This window comes from Dermacentor silvarum, chromosome 4, assembly GCF_013339745.2.
Source record: "Dermacentor silvarum isolate Dsil-2018 chromosome 4, BIME_Dsil_1.4, whole genome shotgun sequence".
NCBI lineage: Eukaryota > Metazoa > Arthropoda > Arachnida > Ixodida > Ixodidae > Dermacentor > Dermacentor silvarum.
Window position 1 is genome coordinate 121,732,053 of NC_051157.2, and position 21,134 is coordinate 121,753,186.

The 21,134-nt window shown below is 46.2% G+C and overlaps 1 protein-coding gene across 1 annotated transcript in view; it reads right to left on the reverse strand.

The window, feature by feature from the left end:
* LOC119450608 (syntaxin-7) overlaps positions 1–21,134 on the reverse strand; it is a 44,155-nt gene that overhangs the window by 12,582 nt on the left and 10,439 nt on the right. The window contains exons 5-8 of the mRNA XM_037714112.2: positions 18,476–18,550; positions 16,754–16,966; positions 15,195–15,309; positions 718–800 (exon numbers count right to left, since the gene is read on the reverse strand). Coding sequence (XP_037570040.1) covers positions 718–800; positions 15,195–15,309; positions 16,754–16,966; positions 18,476–18,550 — 486 coding nt within the window. The remainder of the gene's footprint in view (positions 1–717; positions 801–15,194; positions 15,310–16,753; positions 16,967–18,475; positions 18,551–21,134) is intronic.

Below are 21,134 nucleotides of genomic sequence, written 5' to 3' on the forward strand. Positions count from 1 at the left end.
CACACTTAAAAACAAAATTGAAATGCGTGCCCGATGGTGGAATCAAACCTCGGTCCCCGGCACGGCAACTTGATGCTCTAACCATTAAGCCAGATTCGCACGTGTATTTCTATCGTGCCACTGCCAACTAGCTCTTTGAGATGATGGCGGCGTGTGCCACATTATGAAGCTTAAGTGAACGAGAACACAGGCGCACCCAGCAGTTTCCTGTACGCCAAAGATGCAGGAATGAGCTGGACGAATTTATAGCATTTCGTTTCTCTCTTCACGAAAGCTTCGCTTCACATAGATTCCAAGATGCGCGCCGGATCTGCATAACTTTCTTTTTTTCTATAGGATAAGAATAAATAGACAGGATTTCCTTTTTATAATGCTTGACAGCTTGTTTGAACATTCTTCTCTTTGCCTTATGCTGCACCGGCATAAAGACAAAGGTGGTTTCATCTTTGTCTCGGTTCTAGTTATGTTGTAGGTTCTAACCGCTCACAGCACATCTATCTGACTTGGTAGCTGTGTTATCCAGGTAACTATACTGCACCTTTCTTGTCGTAAATCGCAAAACGATAAGACTAAAAGTTTGTCAAACTTTGTGACACATAGAAATTGGCGTTTCCTGGCACTGACAGGGTCGATCATCCCAAGCCGCCCCCTGATAGCAGCAACTACACAAAACAGAGAAGTGCGGGCCAACATGCTGAAAATTCGCCGGGAGATTACCTGATAGTTGGCTGCGCTACGCAGTTGATCCACGGCTTGCGAAGTGTTTTGCTGGGTGTTCTCAATGTTGCCCTCGATGGTGTCTGCAAGAGCGACCATTGTCTAGCATGTTATAGCTGTTACAACGACAACCAGAACTCAGCCATCAGAGAAGAAACTTGAAGATTAATGTTCACATCCAATGCGCCAGTGTCCCTGAAAAAATTCTGCCTGTAACAAACACGTCTCTCTCGGGTGTACATATTTGCTGCATCAGACTTTGTACATGTTTTAAAATCCAAATGTATGGCCTATCTGTATACAGTGCAGTTCACATATAACGATACCACATATAACGATATATCGGTTATAACGATGAGTCGACATACGAGTGTCAACTTATGCATTAGGGCTATGAGAAAAAAAACCATACATAACGATATGTTATTCACCGCATATCGGATATAACGATGGAAATTTTGCTTCTGGGCGGCGTTTTTCATGCAGAATAATGGTGAAATTGGCGTTCCTAAGTTGCCCCAACTGAGGCAGGGCGAAAAGTTTGCCTACGCGAGTTCGTATCTGCCGTCATTACCGCGCATCCTGCCCGCGCGCCGATTGCTAAAGCCACGGACAGCATCGCAAGTTGGCGCGGCGTGCATAAGATGGCACCAGCTGCTTCACGCCCGCGTCACCGGCGGTCGTGCAAGCGGCCATAAAAGAGGAGGGGTGGGGGACAGACGCTCCCTCCCGCTCTTTCTCTCGGCGAGCGTGGAATCAGCTGGAGCTGCGCCGCTTAAGACGAAACTGCAAATTTTGCAAGACTCAAAGAAGTATGAGCTCGCGCAGTCGATGATATCGACGATTATGAAAACCAGGAGCGCCACGATCATGAAGGCTCCAATTGGGCGATCGTTGTCACGACAGACGGCGGCATTGTACGACGGAGGCAATGACAGCAGCAGCAGTGACGTTGAGAGTGACAATGGCCCGTCTTTGACACCGACCCCTATGTTTAACCAAAGTGCAATAACGATAATCGAGTCGCTCATTGAATTCATGCACACTAAATTATAGCCGCCAGTGTTCGCGCAGCTGATGGACGCGATGCACACGGCGGTTGTGAATCCGAAACTTCCGCGAACGCAAGTGCAGATTTCTATTTTAGCGCACCTTGGAGACGCCATTTAGAGGTATAAATAATTTATTTTTCACAGCTTACTTTCTACAGCGTCAATTTTTTTATCGCAAGCGGCAATTTCGGTTTTGGGACTGCAAAGGTACCGTACTTTCCGGTGTATAAGAGGGTTTTTTTTTCCTGAATTTTTCGTCAGTGCTTCTTATAGAACGGTGCGCGACATATGTTACGTTTTTTTTTCCGGAAAAACTGCCGTCAAAATCAGATTCGATGATATGGACACGCAAAGCGCGCTGGTTGACTTAACTTCTACGGGTTCTGTGCGCGCTTCGAGGTCGCAGGTAGGTTCTTGTGATCGAGTTCCCGAGCGCCATGCGAGAAGGACGGAGCAGCAACACAAGCGACGGCAGGCCGACCGCGAGTCGGCCGACCCCAAATTCGTCGCATCTGCAGATCACTGTCAAGATGCAGCGCGCGCCACTGCGCAAACTACGCAGTTGCTCCCAGAGTACAAGCTGCCCCCCCCCCTCCCTCCCTCCCTCCCGCGCTGCCTTCCCGTTTTCCTCCCTTGTGCGTGATTTGGTTCACCGTCGGACGCTTTCAGCCGCACATACAGCATACGGTGCGCGGGGACGATGTTATCGGACTTGGACTTTACACGGAACATCGCGGCAACCACGACGGCAGAAATGCGCCTGGAGTGGAAATACGACACCCATACGCTTGCGCATGACCCGCGTTCACGGAGCGAAACGTAACTGTAATTTTTTAAAATCGCTTCCGGAACGAACAGGTGCGTCTCATATACGTTTTTTCCGGAAAGACTGCCGTTTTGAGGGGGGCGCATCTTATACAAAGCTGCGAGTTATAGGCCGGAAAATACGGTATATTCAGCATTTTTTTTTCGGCAGTCCAGATATAACGATCGGATTTCTCGTTCTTCTCAATATCATTATAAGTGGACTGCACTGTATGTATTATTTTGGTTTCTCTAGTAAGTTTTAAAGCGAAGCTTTTGTTGCTTCTTACCCCCTTTGATGTGTAGTGCGCGACACGGTGTGGTAGTAGGAGACGGTGATATTTGTGGTGTGCGACAAGGTGCGGTGCATTGAAACAAGGAGCAGACGACAAGTAGTGCGTGCGCCGAGGCGAATTCCATGCTGATGGAAAACGACGATGCCGAAGAGCGGCCAGCACGTGAACATGTGGCACAAGGAAAACAACAAAAGAAAGCCAATCCAATCACAAAGGAACACGGAGCCTCGAGCAGCCAATCAGAAATTGACGAATCGACCAGAGCAGCAGAAAAAGGAGGCACGCTGGCAGACGGAAGGGGGAGGAGTTCCAGAAGCGGCACCAGGAGAAGGTCGGCCACCAGATCGGGGGTGGAAGACGGCCGTCGGGTTCCGGACCCAAGCCACCAGGACTTCACCCGACCGGGGCCTCCTGCCAACCCGTTCCTCGGAGTCACCACTCTTCCTGATCGTCAACAGCTGCCCGAGGCCGGCGAGCATTTGCGCCAGGGGGCAGAACAAGAGCTGTCGGGCTATGGGCCCGAGCTCCATGACCAGCTGCCCGGCCAGAATGCTGCCGCCGTCAACCCGTGCTGCCAAGCCGCCTGCCTTCCCTGGGCATCGCCACTCAGCCCGATAGTCAACTGCTGCTGCCCGAGGCCAACGAGCGTCTGCGCCCGTGGGCAGAACATGAGCTGTCGGTCTACAAGCCCGAGTGCCACGACCAGCTGCCCGGCCTGAACACCACCGACGTCTGCTCGTGCTGCCGAGCCGCCTGTCTTCTCCCTCCAAGCCAGAGCTGCCACGCTCTGGCAGCCTGTACGACGGTCCGATACAGCGACCTTTTGGTGAGACCAACACCGCTTCTCTTGTCGTCTCGTCTCCGCTGCTCCGCGTCGAGACTATAGTACGCACACACACCTGCTTCCTGCCCGAACTTGCTGCCCGAACGTTTTGTGCCGTGATAGTCGTTTTAAGTGTTTGTTTTTATGGGTTAATTTTCATTTCAGTTTTATTAAAAGTTTGTGTGTTTTTCAATTTTTCAACAAACGGCTTTGTCCTCGATTGGGTTCTGGGAGGCTCTGCCTCAGAGAACCATCTGAAACCCTTAAACGAAAGAACCTGTCATCACACCCCCACTTGGTCACTGGGTTCGTGCCACTGTGACACAGGGAGTATAGAAGCCTTAAATGCAGTAGCGCACCCAGGATTGCCAAAAAAATTCGCTTTTTGCGAGTGTGCAGACGATTGCGCATCTTACATCTTAGTTGCAGCACTCAAATGCGTAAGGAAAGAAAAGGGGTTAAACAAAAGGGGGGGTTAAGTCGGCCTCAGGAGGGGGGGAGGTTACAACCCCCGAATTTCCCCCCCCCCCCCGTCGGTGCGCCACTGCTTAAATGTACTTGGTAGCAGTGTGCGAATATTCGAAATTTCGACTACGTATTGAATAATTCTCGACATTCCATTTGATTCGAGAGTTCACCATTAGAACTTGTCGCACACAGTGCAGTCCACTTACAATGATATCAAGAAGACCAAGAAAATCCAATCGCTATAACCGATTATCGCTGTATCTGGACTGCTGCAAAAAAAAAGCTGCTGAACATATTTTTGTAGTTCCTAAACCAAATTTGCCACTGGCGATAAAAGAATCGAAATTGTAGGCTGTGAAAAATAAAACGTTTATTTATGCCTTTAAACAGTGTGTCAAGCGTTAGGTGCACTGAAATAGTCAGAAATCTACACTTGCTTTCGCGGAAGTTTCAGGTTCACAACCGCGGTGTGCAGGCTGACAATCGCGCAGCAGCTGGATGCTGCGCGAACACTGGCAGCTATAATTTAGCGTGCAGAAAATCAATGCGCAACTCGATCGACGACACTGCAATTTGGGTGCACATTGGGGTCGGTGTCAAAGACTGGCCATTGTCAATCTCGTCATCACAGCCGCTGCTGTCATCACCTCAGTCACACAACGCCGCCATCTGTCCCGACAACGATTGCCCCATCGAAGATCTCATCGCAGAACGAGTCAGCGCTATCTGCACTCAAAAACTCCTCCATCGAAGCACCGCCTATTTTATCGACAGCAGCAACGTGCTCCCAGAGTTCGGTAATGTCAGCGGCTTCCGCCGTGTTGGTTTCACCCATGGGGGTTTTCGCCCTGGCGCAGAAAGGTTCCATAGATCGGCATGGCCACTGGTCCTAGCCTTCATGAGCGGCCACGCTCCCGGTTTTCAGAATCGTCGATATCATCAACTGCGCAAGCTCGTACTTTTTGAGTTTTGCAAAATTTGCAGCTTCCTCTCAAGCGACACAGCTTTGCACTTTGTCCGTGGAAGCACCGTGGAAGCACCTACCGCTGCTTCCACGGTGCATTTCCGCACTCACTGAGAGAGAGAGGGAGAACGTAAGAAGGGAGTGCAGGCGCTGTTTGCTTGTCGCTTTTTTTTTCTCTCTCCTTCTCTGGATGCTCACACAATCGCCAGCAATGCGGACGCGAAGCAGCTGGCGCCATCTTGTGGCATGCTGTGCCAACTTGCGATGCACTCTGTGGCTTTCACAAACGACGCGTGGGTGGCACATGCTGCGCAGTAATGGCGGCAGATTCGAACTCAGGTAGGCAATCTTTTCACCCCATCTCGGTTACAGAGAACTTAGCAACACAAGCTTCCCGATTATTCAGCATGCAAAACCCCGCCGAGCAGACAAAATTTTGATCGTTATAACCGATATGTGGTGAATAACATATTGTTATATATATGCTTTTTTTTCCTCATTGCCTTAATGCAAAAGTAGTGGAACCTCGTTGATACGATTCTGCGTAATATGTCTTTCAGGATGATACGTTTTTTTTTGTTTCCCGGCCATACATTGCCCCATAGGAGCAATGTATTTTCATGCGGTTGATACGATCGAGTTTTCACCTGAAATTGGATGATACTACTACAAACTGGTATTTCTGAAACTCGTAGCTTTATATTCAACTGTACTAAATAAAATTACATTTCAACGACCCATGAACTGGCGACCCATGAACTGGCGGTTAAGGGCTGGCGACACTAGCGGAAAAACGTGCGCTGCACACCGCCAGCGGCAAAACGCGCGCCACGAAAGCTACCACGAAGCAGGTTTTTCGTGCCGTGGGAGGGATCGGTCCCGGACCGATTTAAATTGATGCTTGCCTCGGCGGCAAACGAGCCGCGAGCGAAACAGACCAATGAGAGCTGCTGCCTTCGCTGATCATGCGCGGGCACGGCCAGTTTGGAGGCGCGCGCTCACTCTTTAAAGAAGGAAGGGAGCGCCTGTATGGTCCCCCAGCACGCGCCTCCAGACTGGCCATGGTGCGGGAAACTGGCGTCATGCAGACCCGCCCGACCGATATTTTCGCACTTGTAGTATCGTCTGCTCACGTCAGCTTTCGCTCGCGCTTGTTTTGGTTGACTTTTCAGGCGAGATCTTCATGCGGTCACATGGCTGTATGAAGCAGCTGCCCTCGTCCACCAGTCGTATCACTCGTTGTGTCACGATCTTTACGGTGTTCCTTTGTTTCGGAATTCGTAGCCTCGTGGTGCCGTGACCTCCACTCCAGCTATGTCAAGGAACTTGTTATCTTTCAAAATAACTTGTTTACGAACTTTGAAAAAAAGAAAGTTCAGCGAAAACTGACGAGCTGTTTTAAAGTTGCTGAATAAAAGTGTGTTGACTGCGGTTTGTGTGGTGTCGTGATGCTGCTCCGCATAACACGTGTGTTATGCGGTGCAGTATTACTTGATGCCACAGGAAGCTTTGCTAGCGAGTTTGTCACCAAGTTTGTTTTCTTACGTGATGAGGCTTTCTTCGAATGATACGATTCTTGGGTGATACATTTTATTTTCTGGTTTCCGCAAGATCGTATCAACGAGGTTCCACTGTATTCTTAAGTCAATTCATTGTATAACCGATATATCGTTATAGGTGGACTGCACTATTCGTTTCATTTGAATACTAAGGTACAGAGTTTTTGAAGTCTGCAGAGGAAAGACTAATGCAAGTGGAGAGCATTCCAAATGATTCTGCTGGAGAAGAACCATGGCTGTTGCGCAGGTGCACAAGTTTGCGAGCGAATGCATGGAGGAAATCATTAGTGCACATTAGTTTCCAGTTAAACATGCATGACTTGCCTTATGCTGCCTACGAATTTTCTCTCAAGATTTAAGCAAATCTACTTATTATCTGGCATGTCACCAGGCTTGGATCCCTTTAAAACGACATGCGGTACTGTATGGTAAAGCGTTTTGACCCTTCAATGAGCACTATAGTTCTACATGCACCTCCTGAAGTGCCTTTGTTGAATTATTGTCCCTGTCATAGTGTGCCCGACACAGCCACATTCCCATTGTTCTCATTTGAAAGTTTTTCAAATGAGCTAGTATCCAGTTTATAATGGTACTAAATGTATCTAATAATGTAAATAATCCTTTTGGTGCCAAACAGACTACCGTGTGCGCGAGGTATTTGAGAACACAACGTTGGCTTCGGGCAGCGAAGAATATCTCCAGCAAATAGACATATTTTCACCCAACTTTGGGAAATACTTCTCTTATGGTTTATTTCCACAATTACTCAATGAATACGCCATCCGCAGCAATAACCGATTCAATTCGGCTTCAAAATTGGCTGCATGCACAGATCAGGTGGTCCTTAGAGATGTTGACCATTGAGTCAGCAATGGCGGCCTTCAGCGAGTCTTTTGTATTATGTGGCTGTTTGTTGGCCTCTGTCTCAATGAAGCCCCAGGCATAGTAGTCGAGCGGATATAAATATGGAGAACTAGGAGGCCACAAGTTGGGAGTGACTTGGTCGCAGAAGTTGCGAGCTAACCACTCCTGGGTGACGCAGGCGGTGTGGGCGGGAGCCGAATCTTGCTGAAAGACATAAGGTCTTCCTTTCAAAACAGTCTCTATCCAGTGCTTTACAACGGTTTCAAGCACCTCCACTTACGAGGCAGCATTAACGTGAAGTCCTTCTGCAAAAAAGTGTGGCGGCATGACGTCGCCCTCGTTGCTGATGACGGCTAACACCATCACAGAAGATGGAAATTTTGTGTGCACCACTGTAGGCACCTCATCAGCACTTGCGCAAAGCCACCTGTCGTTACGGTGGTAAACTTTTTGGTCTTGGTCAAAGCTTTTTTTCATCAGAAAAAAAAAAAGAAACAGAGTGTTCCAGCCTCCTCAGGTCTCTTGAGCTTGCTTAGCAAGTGCTTGGACTGGAGCAGACAATTCTCCCAAGTTTTATCGGACATAAATTGCCCCCTCCTCATGACATAGGAACGTTGCCTCAAGTCCTCGTGCACAGCGATGCTGATAGTTGACTCTGTGACTTGGATCTCCTTTGCAATGGCCCGCAATGACTTTCCTGGGTCGTCACTCACGATGACTTGCAGCCGCTGGAGAAAATCAGGGGTTTTGACGACATCTGATCGCTGACTGTGCTTTTTCCTTTTCACCACAGATGCCACGCCACCGCCAGAACACATCAGTTCTGTCTGCACCTTGTAAACGAAAGACTTCACTATGTTCAGAAAGGTGGCAATTTCCAAGTCGCTGTGGTGTGCGACCAAGGTGACAAGGACTGCATGGCACTTCATTTCCTGCGTCAACCTGTACGCTTCCATCTTTGAACAAACTGCGCTGTATTAATGATAAGGTGTCAACCAACAAGAAGCCGCACACACCTAGATAGATATGATGAGCCTGCGAACACAGCACGATGTTCACTAGAGTTTTATTTTGATTTTTACTGAAAATAGAAAGAAAAAGGGAAAACGAAAAGTGCTTTCACATGCACTTTAGCATAAGCAGGCACACGGAGCATTTATTAATGCCATTTATTCACTGAAATATCCAGACAGCTCAGCAAAGTCAGCATGTTTTGCCATACAAGAAAAAATGGGAAAGTGGGTATGACAACGGTGCACATCGCTCTACGATCGTACGAGGTCATAGAGGAGAGCGAGCTTGCGGTAACGCGATCAAGTGTGCGCGAGGGGGCGGTGGGGGACAGCGCACATCTCCACAACAGCCTGCTGCCGGAAAAGCGCGAGTTATTTCTTTAATTGTAGCACGAAAAGCTTGAGATCGACGTTTTTCTTCCATTTGGTCCCGTTGAACAGAACGGCTGTAAAGAAAGGGGGAAGAGACCGCTAGCAGTATGTGGCCACCGGTCCTTGTCTGACGAGCGAAATACAATGGGATAATTGATAGTCATCGGCGGATGCCTGTTGCGGTGATGGCGCCGAGATGAGGCAGGTGCGTGGCTCATGATACTGCCCGATTATACCCGAGACGCAGAGGGGTGATTAGAGCCAGATGCATTGAGCAAACACGGGGGGTGCATGACGACGTGATTAGCACGTCGTCATGCACCCTGCATGCACAAAGCTGTCTGCAAGAAGAGCGATAATCGGTGCTATTTATTCCCTGCGCATGCCATCTCTATTGTGGCCATCGTGGGGACATCTAAGACCGTGGCGAATTGATCGTCGTGGAAAACCTTTTCCGAGCGAACGTTCACTCGGTAAATATACGCGAGCCTAAAGTGCCACGTTGGCAGGTTTCGTTGAAGGATGGCTCGCAATTTCTACACTATCAGTTTGTTAGCACTGTTAAAGCACTGTATCACACTGGTATGAGCGACAGGACACCTTTGAAAACAGAGAGCAGGAGACTGTATACAGTAAAACCTCATACATATGTTTTAGGAAAAAAAAAAGAACGCATAAAAAAATTTGCTAACCGGGAAAACGACACGATCCAATGTCACTAAAAATTTCGGTAGACTCAACTGTATTAACATCATGTAATGCGAAGCGTTGCACGAATTGTAGCAGAAAGAGTCGCCGGTGCCAACGTGTGCGTAGCTTGCGGGGGCCGGAGCGGCTTGAAACAAGTGTTGTTTTAAGATGGTGATAGGAAACCGAAACAAAATTGAGCTTGAAGGCAACACCGGAATACAATGCCAGGTCCTGCCTGCCAGAGTGAAACATGAAGCTCACTTCACGCCACCTGCGGAAGGGAACTGCAGCGTGTTTCGGTTATCGTCTATTAAAAGCATGCAGTACGCTTCCTACGCCACAAGTGCTGTGAAACAGATAAGTGAAGATGCTTATCACAATGGGTTAGCGACGATAGCTGTGGATGGGAACATGCGACGAACCACGAGAAGATTCGCTGGTATCGAATAGGAAACGGAGTGCATGGCGGCATTTTCACGTGACATGGGCGGGCGAGCACTGCAGGGAAGCTGCCATTGTGGGTGCCTATTGTTTTCGATCGTGCGTGCCTCACACCTTTTCTTGTTTGTATGGGATCTAGCGGCCAGAAAACCTATCATACGATCATAGTTTGGCAATATACTGAATGTTGGTGCTTAAAGATTATGTTTTCTGGGAACATATCAACCAGTAAAAAATAAGTGTAACCATATTGGGTCATTTTTTTGCATTCTCAATTGTGAATGGAATACTGCCTATTTATTATTCTTCATACTTTTTCACGCATACAATTAATCTGTTCGATGAAGTAGACATAGACCGAGTCTTTGGGTGTATGATTACTCACTTAGAGGGTGTGTAGTTTTCTCGCGAAAACACTGGGCCTCTTCGATTATGCAATCCCGGACTGTCCGCAAACCGTCCGCAGCTTCCGGTCTGACTAGCCCTGACAGGAGAGCACGTCACAGTCACATAATCCAGCTGTCGGGGACTTGTCCGAGATTTCGGTCGAAGCACCGCAACCGGAAGTCACTCTCTGGCTGCCGTCGTCTGCTCTTTGCTTTTCGTAGATAGCCCCCTACCCAGCGTTTTTATTAGCGTGGCCTCCAAAATGGTGCAGTCTCAGAGGCGTACGTCGCCGACACAACCATAAGCTAGCACAGTGTAATCGTAGCCTGAGCGCGTAGAACGTTTTCGCAAAGCGCAGTTTATTACGTGGCGCTAGCCAGCTCATTGCCCGAGAAATTTAAGTTGAATTCCCACACGGACGTAAACAAAATCGTGGTGGCCCTAAAATTGCTGTGGAGAGACTCCGACATTATGGTCGTGCCACGTCGCTGTTCATGCAGAAAGCACCCGCCTACATACTCAAAGCTCGCGAGACCGTCTGCTAATTAAAGGCCCGACGCGTGAGAGAGCGCGTGTGCACCGTCTACTAATCCTGCACGTCAAAAATAAAACGCTCGAGCTTGGTAGCAGAAGGGATCAACATATATGTACAGCAATCCGCAAAGCTCCTATTGTATATACCACCCAAGCTACCGGCGTGAAAAAGCCACATGCAATATATGATTCCTTGCAGGTACACTAGTTTAACTTACCTGAAAAGCAAAATTTACCTGCTTACTGAGTACGTATATAGAAATCAGCATGACAAATTTCGTGAAACACATTAAGAAAGCAAGCAGGTGCGCCTGATCGCTGTGCTTCTTACTTTAAAAAAACACGATGACGAGCCGTCTAATTGCTACAGCAATTAGATCTAGCATGCTCTAGATCGCGCACGCTTCTGACAACACTCAGACTAGTGGGTGGAGCTTCGGAAGCTGTCCGAGCAAAATCGAATGCGGCACAGCAGTCCCAAGTAGTCCGGGACTGTCAGGGACTGATAATCGAAGAGGCCCACTGATCCCCGTACAGTCACTGTTGGCAGCTGAACGAGGCAGTTGTTTATGCTGTTGTATCCAAAGGGCCATGAATTGTTGTCCGCACGGGATAAGATGCAAACAGTGCATCTTGGAAATTAAATAATGAGCCAGCATAACAATATGTACAAATACACCCACGTACACAGTCGCACTGAATTTAGGGAAGCGCCGCCGAGTGTGACTGGCAGCCTTCGAGGACGGCAACGTACCAATGGTGATAGTATGTCGTGCTGCCGCTTCTTGCTTTTTATGTGTGCATTGTACTAAATGAAAAATGATCGATTTCAAATCCGTATGGTTGAAGCTGAACATGAAAGCAGCTTTCTTCATCCTAATGACTTAAATGCCTGCTGGTAGCCGACGCACAAACTCAGTGAATGCTACATCTAACCTCGGCTGAACGCAATTGACATCAGCTCAAACTGTTTGTGTGGCTGGCGAGGGCTGAACTTCGTGCAGCGAACAATGCAACACCACTTGCCACCCATCACTCGCCCATCCAGACGGAAAGCAACTTCTTGCGACAGCAACTTCTCGTGCCAAACACTAGCTCACGATCATCAACTCCTCCGCGCTGCCATCTGCCATTAATTCTCGACATGCACTGCTTATATCACAATATACGCCATAATAAAATGTGCCCAGTAACTAAAGAGGAGGCAAGGGAGGTGGTTCGAGGCAACTGATGAAATTCATTTGTAAAAATCTGCGGAAATCTCAAGCCTGCTGTTTTGAAGGAACGACGGAAGTGTGCAGAGGAACGCACCAAGCAAATTTTCACCTGAAGAACCTTTGTAGGAAATACGGTGTGCATTTTGGGGAACCAGTCAAACAGTTGTGGTATAGGTCAGCAAAATAAATGGAGCTCATTCAGACTCACTCTCAAAATATATTGTTTGCTTAGTGCTCACTAGGACTCAAGACTCATGCGTCTGCTTGAGTGAGTCGACTCATGAGCGAGTTTGCAGACTTTTGGTCTTGACACGGTGAGTGTGTCACTAGAAAATACAGTCATGGGGTTCGTTTCAGCCGGTGCGCGCGCGCCCAGCAACATTTTCGTGCAGGGTTCACCTACATTTGAACTGCACCGTTGCATATCAGCTGCCCACCCTGAAGTCCTCCACCTAGTTACTGGGACAACGTACATAGGGGAGTGTCTTGTCTCAGATTTCTGTTTCAGAACAAGTGTCATAACTACCGCATTCCCATATAGCAACCACTGTCACTACTGATGTCATATGCCATCAGAACATTGTCTGCCAATAAACCAGAGCTCCTGCTACGTTTGTCGACTGCATATTTTCTTGCTCCTTCTCCACACTTCTTGAGGCCCCGACACTCGTCTCTCAACTTTGACTCAACCTGTGTTCAACCCAATCTCACCAGACCATTCCATGCTTTATTAATCGACAAATGTGGTAAGTATAAAATGAGCCTGAAGTAAGCAATACCGTAGGAGGGTCCCAAAGTTCAAAGGCTGTTAGAAACCCACACACCTTAATATAGAAATACCGTATTTACTCGAATCTAGGCCGACTCCGATTCTAAGCCGACCCCCCAAAAGTTCGAAGCCAGAAAAAAAAAAAAAAACTTTTCTGAATTGTAGGCCGAACAAAAAAGCGAGGACAGCATTCACAAAATGAAACAGCATTTATTAAATACGAACATGCCGAGCTCATTCTACGTCGCCATCGCTGCTAGCCTCGTCGCTATCTTCCATCTTCAAACAGTGCACTATTTTCCGTACCATCAAGCGCATTAGAGATGCTGGACTTTTTGCAGGAGCGCACGATCCATGTTTGCCATCCTTGTTGCAGCGCACGCAAAAAGCATCTCCCTTGGCCCCCTCCAACGACGGACGTTTTTCTTATCGATGCCAAAGTCCCGCCCGGCTTGAACGTTTGACGATGCCTCTACAGCTCGCACCCAACTACTGTATTTACTCGATTCTAACGCGCCCTCGATTGTAACGTGCACTCGTTTTCTCCGACGACAAAAAAGTCCTTTACAGTACCGTGCACCTCCTGCTTTCGAACAGAAATACAACTTTCTGTCATTTGGAAAAACAGATTTCCTCCCGATGGCACTGAAGTTGCGTTGTATAAAAAAACCCTCAGTTTCATCGGATGCGATAGCAAATTAGTAGACCGCTATACGAAGTAAGGATAGCAGTTTTATCGGCCGTATAAACTTGCAAACATTCGCTTACTAAATAAATTAACAAGCAGGGTGTCACGCGCGCACAAGCAAACCTGAACACATCTCGCTCGTTGACCGTGGAAACGAACTGTCACAATGCTTGAGTGATGAAGCGCAGCGAGCGAATTGACCTTCGTGCTAGCGTGCCTCTCACATGAACGCCACCTATAAGCGGCGAAAACACTGCGCGCCGTGGACTTTCCCCGTCGCAGATTGCTTTCAAGATAGGGCTAAGGAGATCGTATCGCCGAAGTGGATCGTCGCAGATCTTCGGTCCACTGAAATCATTCCGCATTGCTTTGCTGGCAAAAATCCTCTCCTTCTGTTTGCACCATCCCGCACGCAAGTTTTGGATTCTCCAAACGCCCGTGATGCGGCCTGATTTCCGTCCGTCTCCGCACACATGATCACTTTCCTTTTAAATGCGGCTTCATGATGAACTCAGTACTTCATGCTGACAGAGCAGACGCAGAGAACGTGAAGACAGACGGTAGACTATTGCCTAAGCACGTGTACTGCAGCACACAGAGGAAGCTACGGTAGCTAGGCCAAAAAGTAGGTAGGCTCGACGGCTCGATGCGCGTGCGAGGTGGCCATTTTGAAATGCCGACGGCTATATTGTAACGCAGATGTAGGGTCGTGTTAAAAGTGCGCATTAGATTCAAGTAAATACGGTATTCGTTAGAAAGTGGCCCTATAGTGGCATCACCTGTTTTGTGCCATTACGATAACGCCATGCCGCGTGCCGATGCTACACCCTACTGATACGACACAGGTCAAAATGGCGACGTCCTTCGTGTACTTCAGTTGCCTATTGGCGCGGCTAGTAGCGGCTGCGATACTGACTTTTCTAGATGGCGCTAACTATGCACCATATTTCTCAGTTTCAGTTAAAAACTGGCGCTTGTATTAAAATCCTTGAATCTAAGCCAACCCTAGAGTTTCATATATGATTATTTGAAAAATACTATCGGCCTAGATTCTAATAAATACAGTAGTAAGTGCTGTCATGCTACAATATGCAGCATCAGTTCAGGTAAACACATATTCATAAAAAGAGAATAGAAAAAAAAAGAAAGCTGTTCATGTCCTTTATACACACTCAGTTCGATAAGCTCTAAAATACATTGGTTGAAACAACATCAATTCAAATAGAAAGAATACAAGTAATACATGACAACAGATACTACCGAACAAATGAAATAATTATAACAAGCAGAAAAGACACAGAGCAGAAAACAGACACAGAGACACAGAAAAAACACAATTTGAGCATAACATATTTCCTGCAGCACTAATTAGGTGGTTAGTTCTATAAAAGTTTTTTTAGCAAGACATGAATGCACATGCGGTAAGCAGGCGAGGCGCAATGATACATTTCGGCTGGTGCTGGCGTGGCCAGCAGTGTTTCGTGCCCAGCTGTAAACAGATGAGAAAAAAAGGAAATGGGAAGGATCGTACGCTACCAATGACATCCCCTTGTTCGTGCACTATGTTTGCCAGGTCCTTGAAGATCTGGTTGCAGTCCAGCATGTCTGCTTCGATCCGCCGGATGCGTTGCTCCCGCTCCACCAGCATCGCCTGCAACCAGGGATGCAGTGCACGATGACTGAACTCTTGTACTCGTTATGCAGCACAGGCAAACAAAGTGTACACTAGTCCGTTCTTGTAGGGAACACCTAATTAGCATTCCACTAACAATTACGACTAAATTATGCGCAAAGGACCTGTTGCAAACTTTTAAAGCGATAGCATTACGGGCCCCGTGTCGCAGAATATCCGGTGTCGGTGTGGACGCCGGTGGAGTTGTCCGTGAGCACAAATTTCCATATATATTTAGGTATATGTATATGCCATGCCTTACTATATGACATGCGGTATATGCAGGTTATATTGCCACACTAGTCTGTCACTAAGGTTGCTCATACCTTGTCTTACATTCTTGACAAAGTTATTCCTCAGAATTTTGAGAATGACTACCCACAAAAAAATGTCATGAAAAAAAAAAAAAAAAACACCGCCAGCGCAAGCCCTTTAAGTTAAATCTTCTCAGAATGAAATATTAAAAGTCCGAAACAATAACAGAAACCTGAAAATTATATAATCTCTTTGGCACGTCTGTGCACTACCTCCGGATCGGCTTACGCAAAAGGCCGTGTTTCTACCAGAAAGCTCTCCTTCGTGCATAGTGTTCGCTGCAAGCGTTTCCTGTTAAACATTACGGTTACATAAGTTGCAGTTGCCGGGAAGCGTGAGAAGCAGTCGGGGATCTTCGAATGCTATCGCGTTCAACTCTTAAAGGCGAAGCTGAAGTGTCCTCCAAGTTTTCTTAGAGATAGATGTCTGCCTAACCATTTCTGTCAGTCAATTTGCTCGCAAAATAATACGCAAGTCTACTGACAGCCTAGAGTCCAGGCCCGTACTTTCTAAATTGTCAAATGAGGCTATGGATGGCCTGAAAACTTGGTTTACAATCTATCACTAAGCAAAAAACAAAATTTCTAGCATAGAGTGGTTTAGGGGCCCTGTATGCAGGCTCTGTTCTCAATAAAAGTGATGCTTTATGTAACTTCGAGCAACAATTTGTTATATTAGTAAAATTTCCTTGTTGGTACAACTTGGTTTCCTGAGAATAAAAAAGAAAACCGTACATCACAAGGAAGTGCAACGCAAATCTTCACAGTGCTGCTATATATCATGCGGGGAATGTGTCAGGTACCGAGCAAGCACATTTTTAATTAAAAAATTTAACTGTGGAGTTTAACGTTCCAAAACTGTGCAGTGGCTTATGCGAGAGGCTGCAGTGGAGCACTCTGGATAAATTTTGGCCACCTGCAGTTCTTTAATATGCACCCAAGGCATAGTACACGACTGTTTTTACATTCAGGAGCCATCGGAATGTAGCTGCAACAACTGGGAATCGACCCCACGACTTTGCGCTCAGAAGCGCAATGCCACATACACCGAACCACAGCAGCTGGTAATGCGACGCAGTTCTAGTGAAAACCAAATAAACCACACGCACCTGCTCGTAGTCCATGTCCTGCCTCAAGTGCGCCTGTTGCTGCTGCTGTAGCGTCGGTGACTGGGGACTACCCGGATCGTCTAGCAGCGCAGTCGTTTCCTCGGGACGTGATTGTTCAAACCAGCCACTGGTCTGTGAGCCTCTGTCACCAGAGGGCTTAGCTGTGGCACTTGGTCGTGCGTACATTGTGTACTTCTGTCGGGTAGCCACGGTCTACCCGTACGAGGCATGCAGAAAGACAAGCACAAGAGAAGCAAATGAGAGTGATTTGATCAGCATAATAATTAGCCACCTTTTTATTTTAATTCCTTTAATTCAAACATTAACCCAGCAACAGACTGCCGCTTAACAAGAGGGTGGCTAAAAAGCGCTGCACTGGCATGCGGTGCTGCCATTCTAGCGCATTTGCCGCTAAATTAACGACCTATCTCTACAGCAGACGCAGCATACTTCATTGCATGCTTGGCAACAGAAACGCATCTTTACCACTTATTACGTTTTTAAGTGCACTGCCCACCAAATTTTTCTTGGTGCAACTGCAGTAGATTCACAAAAAAAAAAAAAAAATGGGTCTACCTGGTTTCTGAAACAAACTAGGTGACTGCCGGTTCATGTGTGGTTGATGAGTGCTACAGAAACAGTGAAAACAGTCACAAAGATGTGTCGAAGTACATGGCAATAACTGGCAATGAACTCTCCAACTAAAATTAATTACATTTACATGCCAGAGCCATGATATGATTATGAGGCACGCCGTAGTGGTGGACTCAAGATTAATTTTGAGAACCTGGGGTTCTTTAACGAGTGATGAACTCTCAAGTGCCTTCACCAGTCCTTGCAGTCAACGCAGAGACGAAGTCACACCAGTTTGTAACACACCAATGAATCATGTGAACCAGCATTAAATTTCAGCTCGGAAACTATCACAAGCTCGAACACTATCACAACATCACGAGCACTGTGAAAGCACAGACTCAAGTTCAGCCATGCAATACCTGCACGATTTATCTAGGAAGCATACACTGCCGTCTAGATATGTTGAAGTGATGCTTTCTTTGTAAACTCTACTGGACTTTGTCGACTGTGGTTGCCTATGCTGCTGTCTTGTCAAATATTCCACATGCAGGATAGAACACATATCTGCCTAGAACACAAATCTGCCAGTATAGCAATACAGAAGTAGCAATACTAGATGCAGTGATCCTGGGAGAGCGATTGGGAAAGAGGATGATGAACTGAGGAAGAGAAGAGTGAAACAGACATGGGCAACTACAATAGATGCTTACTCACAGTATTGAACATTTCAAGATGTAAAGATTTAGTTGGAAATTTACAATTGAATAGTTCAATTTTAACCCCATAATGCCCAAATACCATTCCACACTAAAAAAATTAAAACAACTTGTTCACCTCTACTTCTGGCCATGAAAACTACTTCGTACAAAAAAAGAAAAAAATTGAAATGTATTATCCGAGTTTTAAATTAGTTAGTATAGTCATTAATTACTAACTTGTTTTTTGAGTTACCCTCAACTGTAACTTTGCTTCAGTGTGTCAGAACACTACTATAGGTTTTGTATTATCTACCAAGTTTCCTGTGATAAAATCAGCCTTTTGAGGTACTAAACTCAATGTATCAAAAATGATGCATTAAATGTAGCGGGGTTAATAACTGGAAATTCTGTAGATGTTACCCCGAATTAAGTGCCAGGAAGCCCATACCTTCTGCAGATTGCTGTAACGCTTGACAACTTCCTGAAATTCATTGCGAAGCCGGCTTGACTGCAGTTTTTGTTGCTGAAAAAGAGAATGGCAGGCTCACAATGAAACTACAGTGCTTTAAACATGCATTAAGACACTCACAGATTTACTTCTTATGCTTCTTCAGTTATTATTCAGCAATTTTTGGTCACATGTTGGCCTAAAGCTCGAGCAAGAAGAAATTAAGCACAAGAATGCGGAACAAAAGAAGCATTCTTTTGTTGGTTATACAGTAAAACCTCTTCATAACAAAGTTGCCATCAACAAGAAAACACCTTCGTTATATCCAATGGTATGCACTCTTTACACGTTTATATTAGCAAAATACCTTTCAAATTTGTTTCATTATACCTGTGCTTTTTATATTGAGTCTCAATTGAATCACACTTTTACATTGTGTTGATGAAAACAACATGATTAAAACACTGAGGCATGAACCAGTTTTAAGAACTGTCGCCTAAATTTCTTGGTGTAGTTCTAGATGAGAACCTAAAGTTCCAGTGCCATGTTCAATCACTTATTCAAAAAATCTCATATGGTATTCACATCATCATAAAAACGCGCTCTTTTTTGTAGCAAACCATTCTCATGTCTTTATATTATGCGTACATACACAGTCCTCTCTCATACTGCCTGTCATCTTGGGGTAATACATATGACATACATCTTCATCAGCTAGAAGTTTTCCAAAAGCAGGCACTATGATTACTTGCATTCCAATCGCATACTTCTCCCTCTGCTCCCATATTCCGTTCCCTAAATGTTTTACCTTTACACATGTTATTCAATCATAAGCTGTCACTGCTTATGTTTCGTCTTATAAATACCGAGCTTAATATTCCAGGTTTTACTCGCTCTAGCCTAAAGAATTATAACAACACAAGATTTTCAGCACAACTCAATCTTCTTCTTCCAAAAGCAAGAACTAATTATGGGAAATTTACTGTCGCGTTTTTTGGCATTTCTGTTTGGAATTCAATACCATCTGATATGAAGTCATCTACATTATTATCATTCAAGCGTAGAACGAAGGAGCATTTCATGAACACTTTATCTGACACATAGTATACCTTAACGAACATAGAATTAATTAGATGTTGTTCTGATTTACTACTATGCAATGTACTGTTCAAATTACCAAGTCACTGAATTTTTCCTATAATTGATACTTCTCGTTGTTAGTTTTACGTGCCATTTATTCTCATTTGAATTTATGCGAGTTATCTAAGATTTATTCAATTTTTTTTCTTTTTTTTAACTGTGTGATTATACTCGTGATATTTTTAAAAGATTTTTTCTCTCTTACCGTTCATTTCCGATGATGTAGAAATTGTATAATATATGACATGACTCACTGTTTGCCACGATCCTACTAGCCCCCTTTTCATGTCTTGTTAGGAGGTCCCCCCGACAGTTGTTACTTCGGGACCTCCGAATGTGTACTTACACCCACCTTGTATTTGATTTTGTCGTCAAAATAAATATTGATTGATTGATATTTACTACAGCTTAGCCTTAGCCAGCAAGGTCAAGTAGGCCTGTTAGATGTCACAGTTTTTGTGATTTGCAAGGGCAGAGCAAAGAAATTTCCGAGCTGCATTGCAAGGTGTTGCTGTTGCCAGTTACCAAGGTGCAAGAACAAGCCAGTCGCTGCGTGTAACTTGTTTTCAAGTCACAGCAGCTTGGTAAACAGCTTGGCATTTCATTAGGCTACAAGCGCATTCAATATGCGACCTTGCAAATGACAACAATGATGAACAAAGAGAATGCATGGTTCAATTAACACAGTGTAAGTAAGCTGAAACAAAAGAAACTGTCAGCCCTTCCACTGGGGTGGAGATGGAAGACCAGCGAAGCTGTACTATGGTGGGAATTATGTATTTACAAATATGACTATTAAGATGTGATGATGTAATTGGTTATTTGAACTATTAATAAATGAGAAATATATATGATCCGGTGGCTTTCATTTATTTAGTGACCACAGGGACCATGGCCTCATGGTCGCTACCGTACACCGCTAAAGGGTGTAGGACAAAGGTTGGCACGTTTTTCATAAACACGTCCCCAACGCCGCCGCGCGCGTTCGGTGCGAACGCTGGCAAAACACTGGCAAAACGCTGCCACCGTCGACAACAGTTGTGCGCGTTGTTTGTGTGACCGCACACAACTGCTGTCAAAACGCTGGCTACGCGACGGAACTGCTAAACGCCGTTGTCGACACTGTTAGGGGAGAGGCGGGCGAGAGGCCAGAGAGTCGGCCCCAGAAACCGGCAGAGCTGTGGCATGCGACGCAGTAGGTGAGCGGGCACGCACACGCACAGTCTAGGGTACTTCAATGCACTCCTCGCCAACCACTCCCCTTCCACTGGGAAGCCGCGTTTGCTCTCCGCTGTGCTTTCGCTCCCCTTGAAAGTGCGCGTCCCTCGCCCTCCCGTGCTTTCACTCGCACATAAGTCGCGTTTGCTCTATGCCGTGCATTCGCTCCCCGCGAAAGCACGCGTCCCTCGCCCTCGCGCGCTTTCATTCGCACATACAGCATACGGCCAATGAGAGTTTTTTTCTATCGCCGGACGCGACCATCGAAGAGTGAGCCCTTAACAGCTTTGCTGTAAAAAAA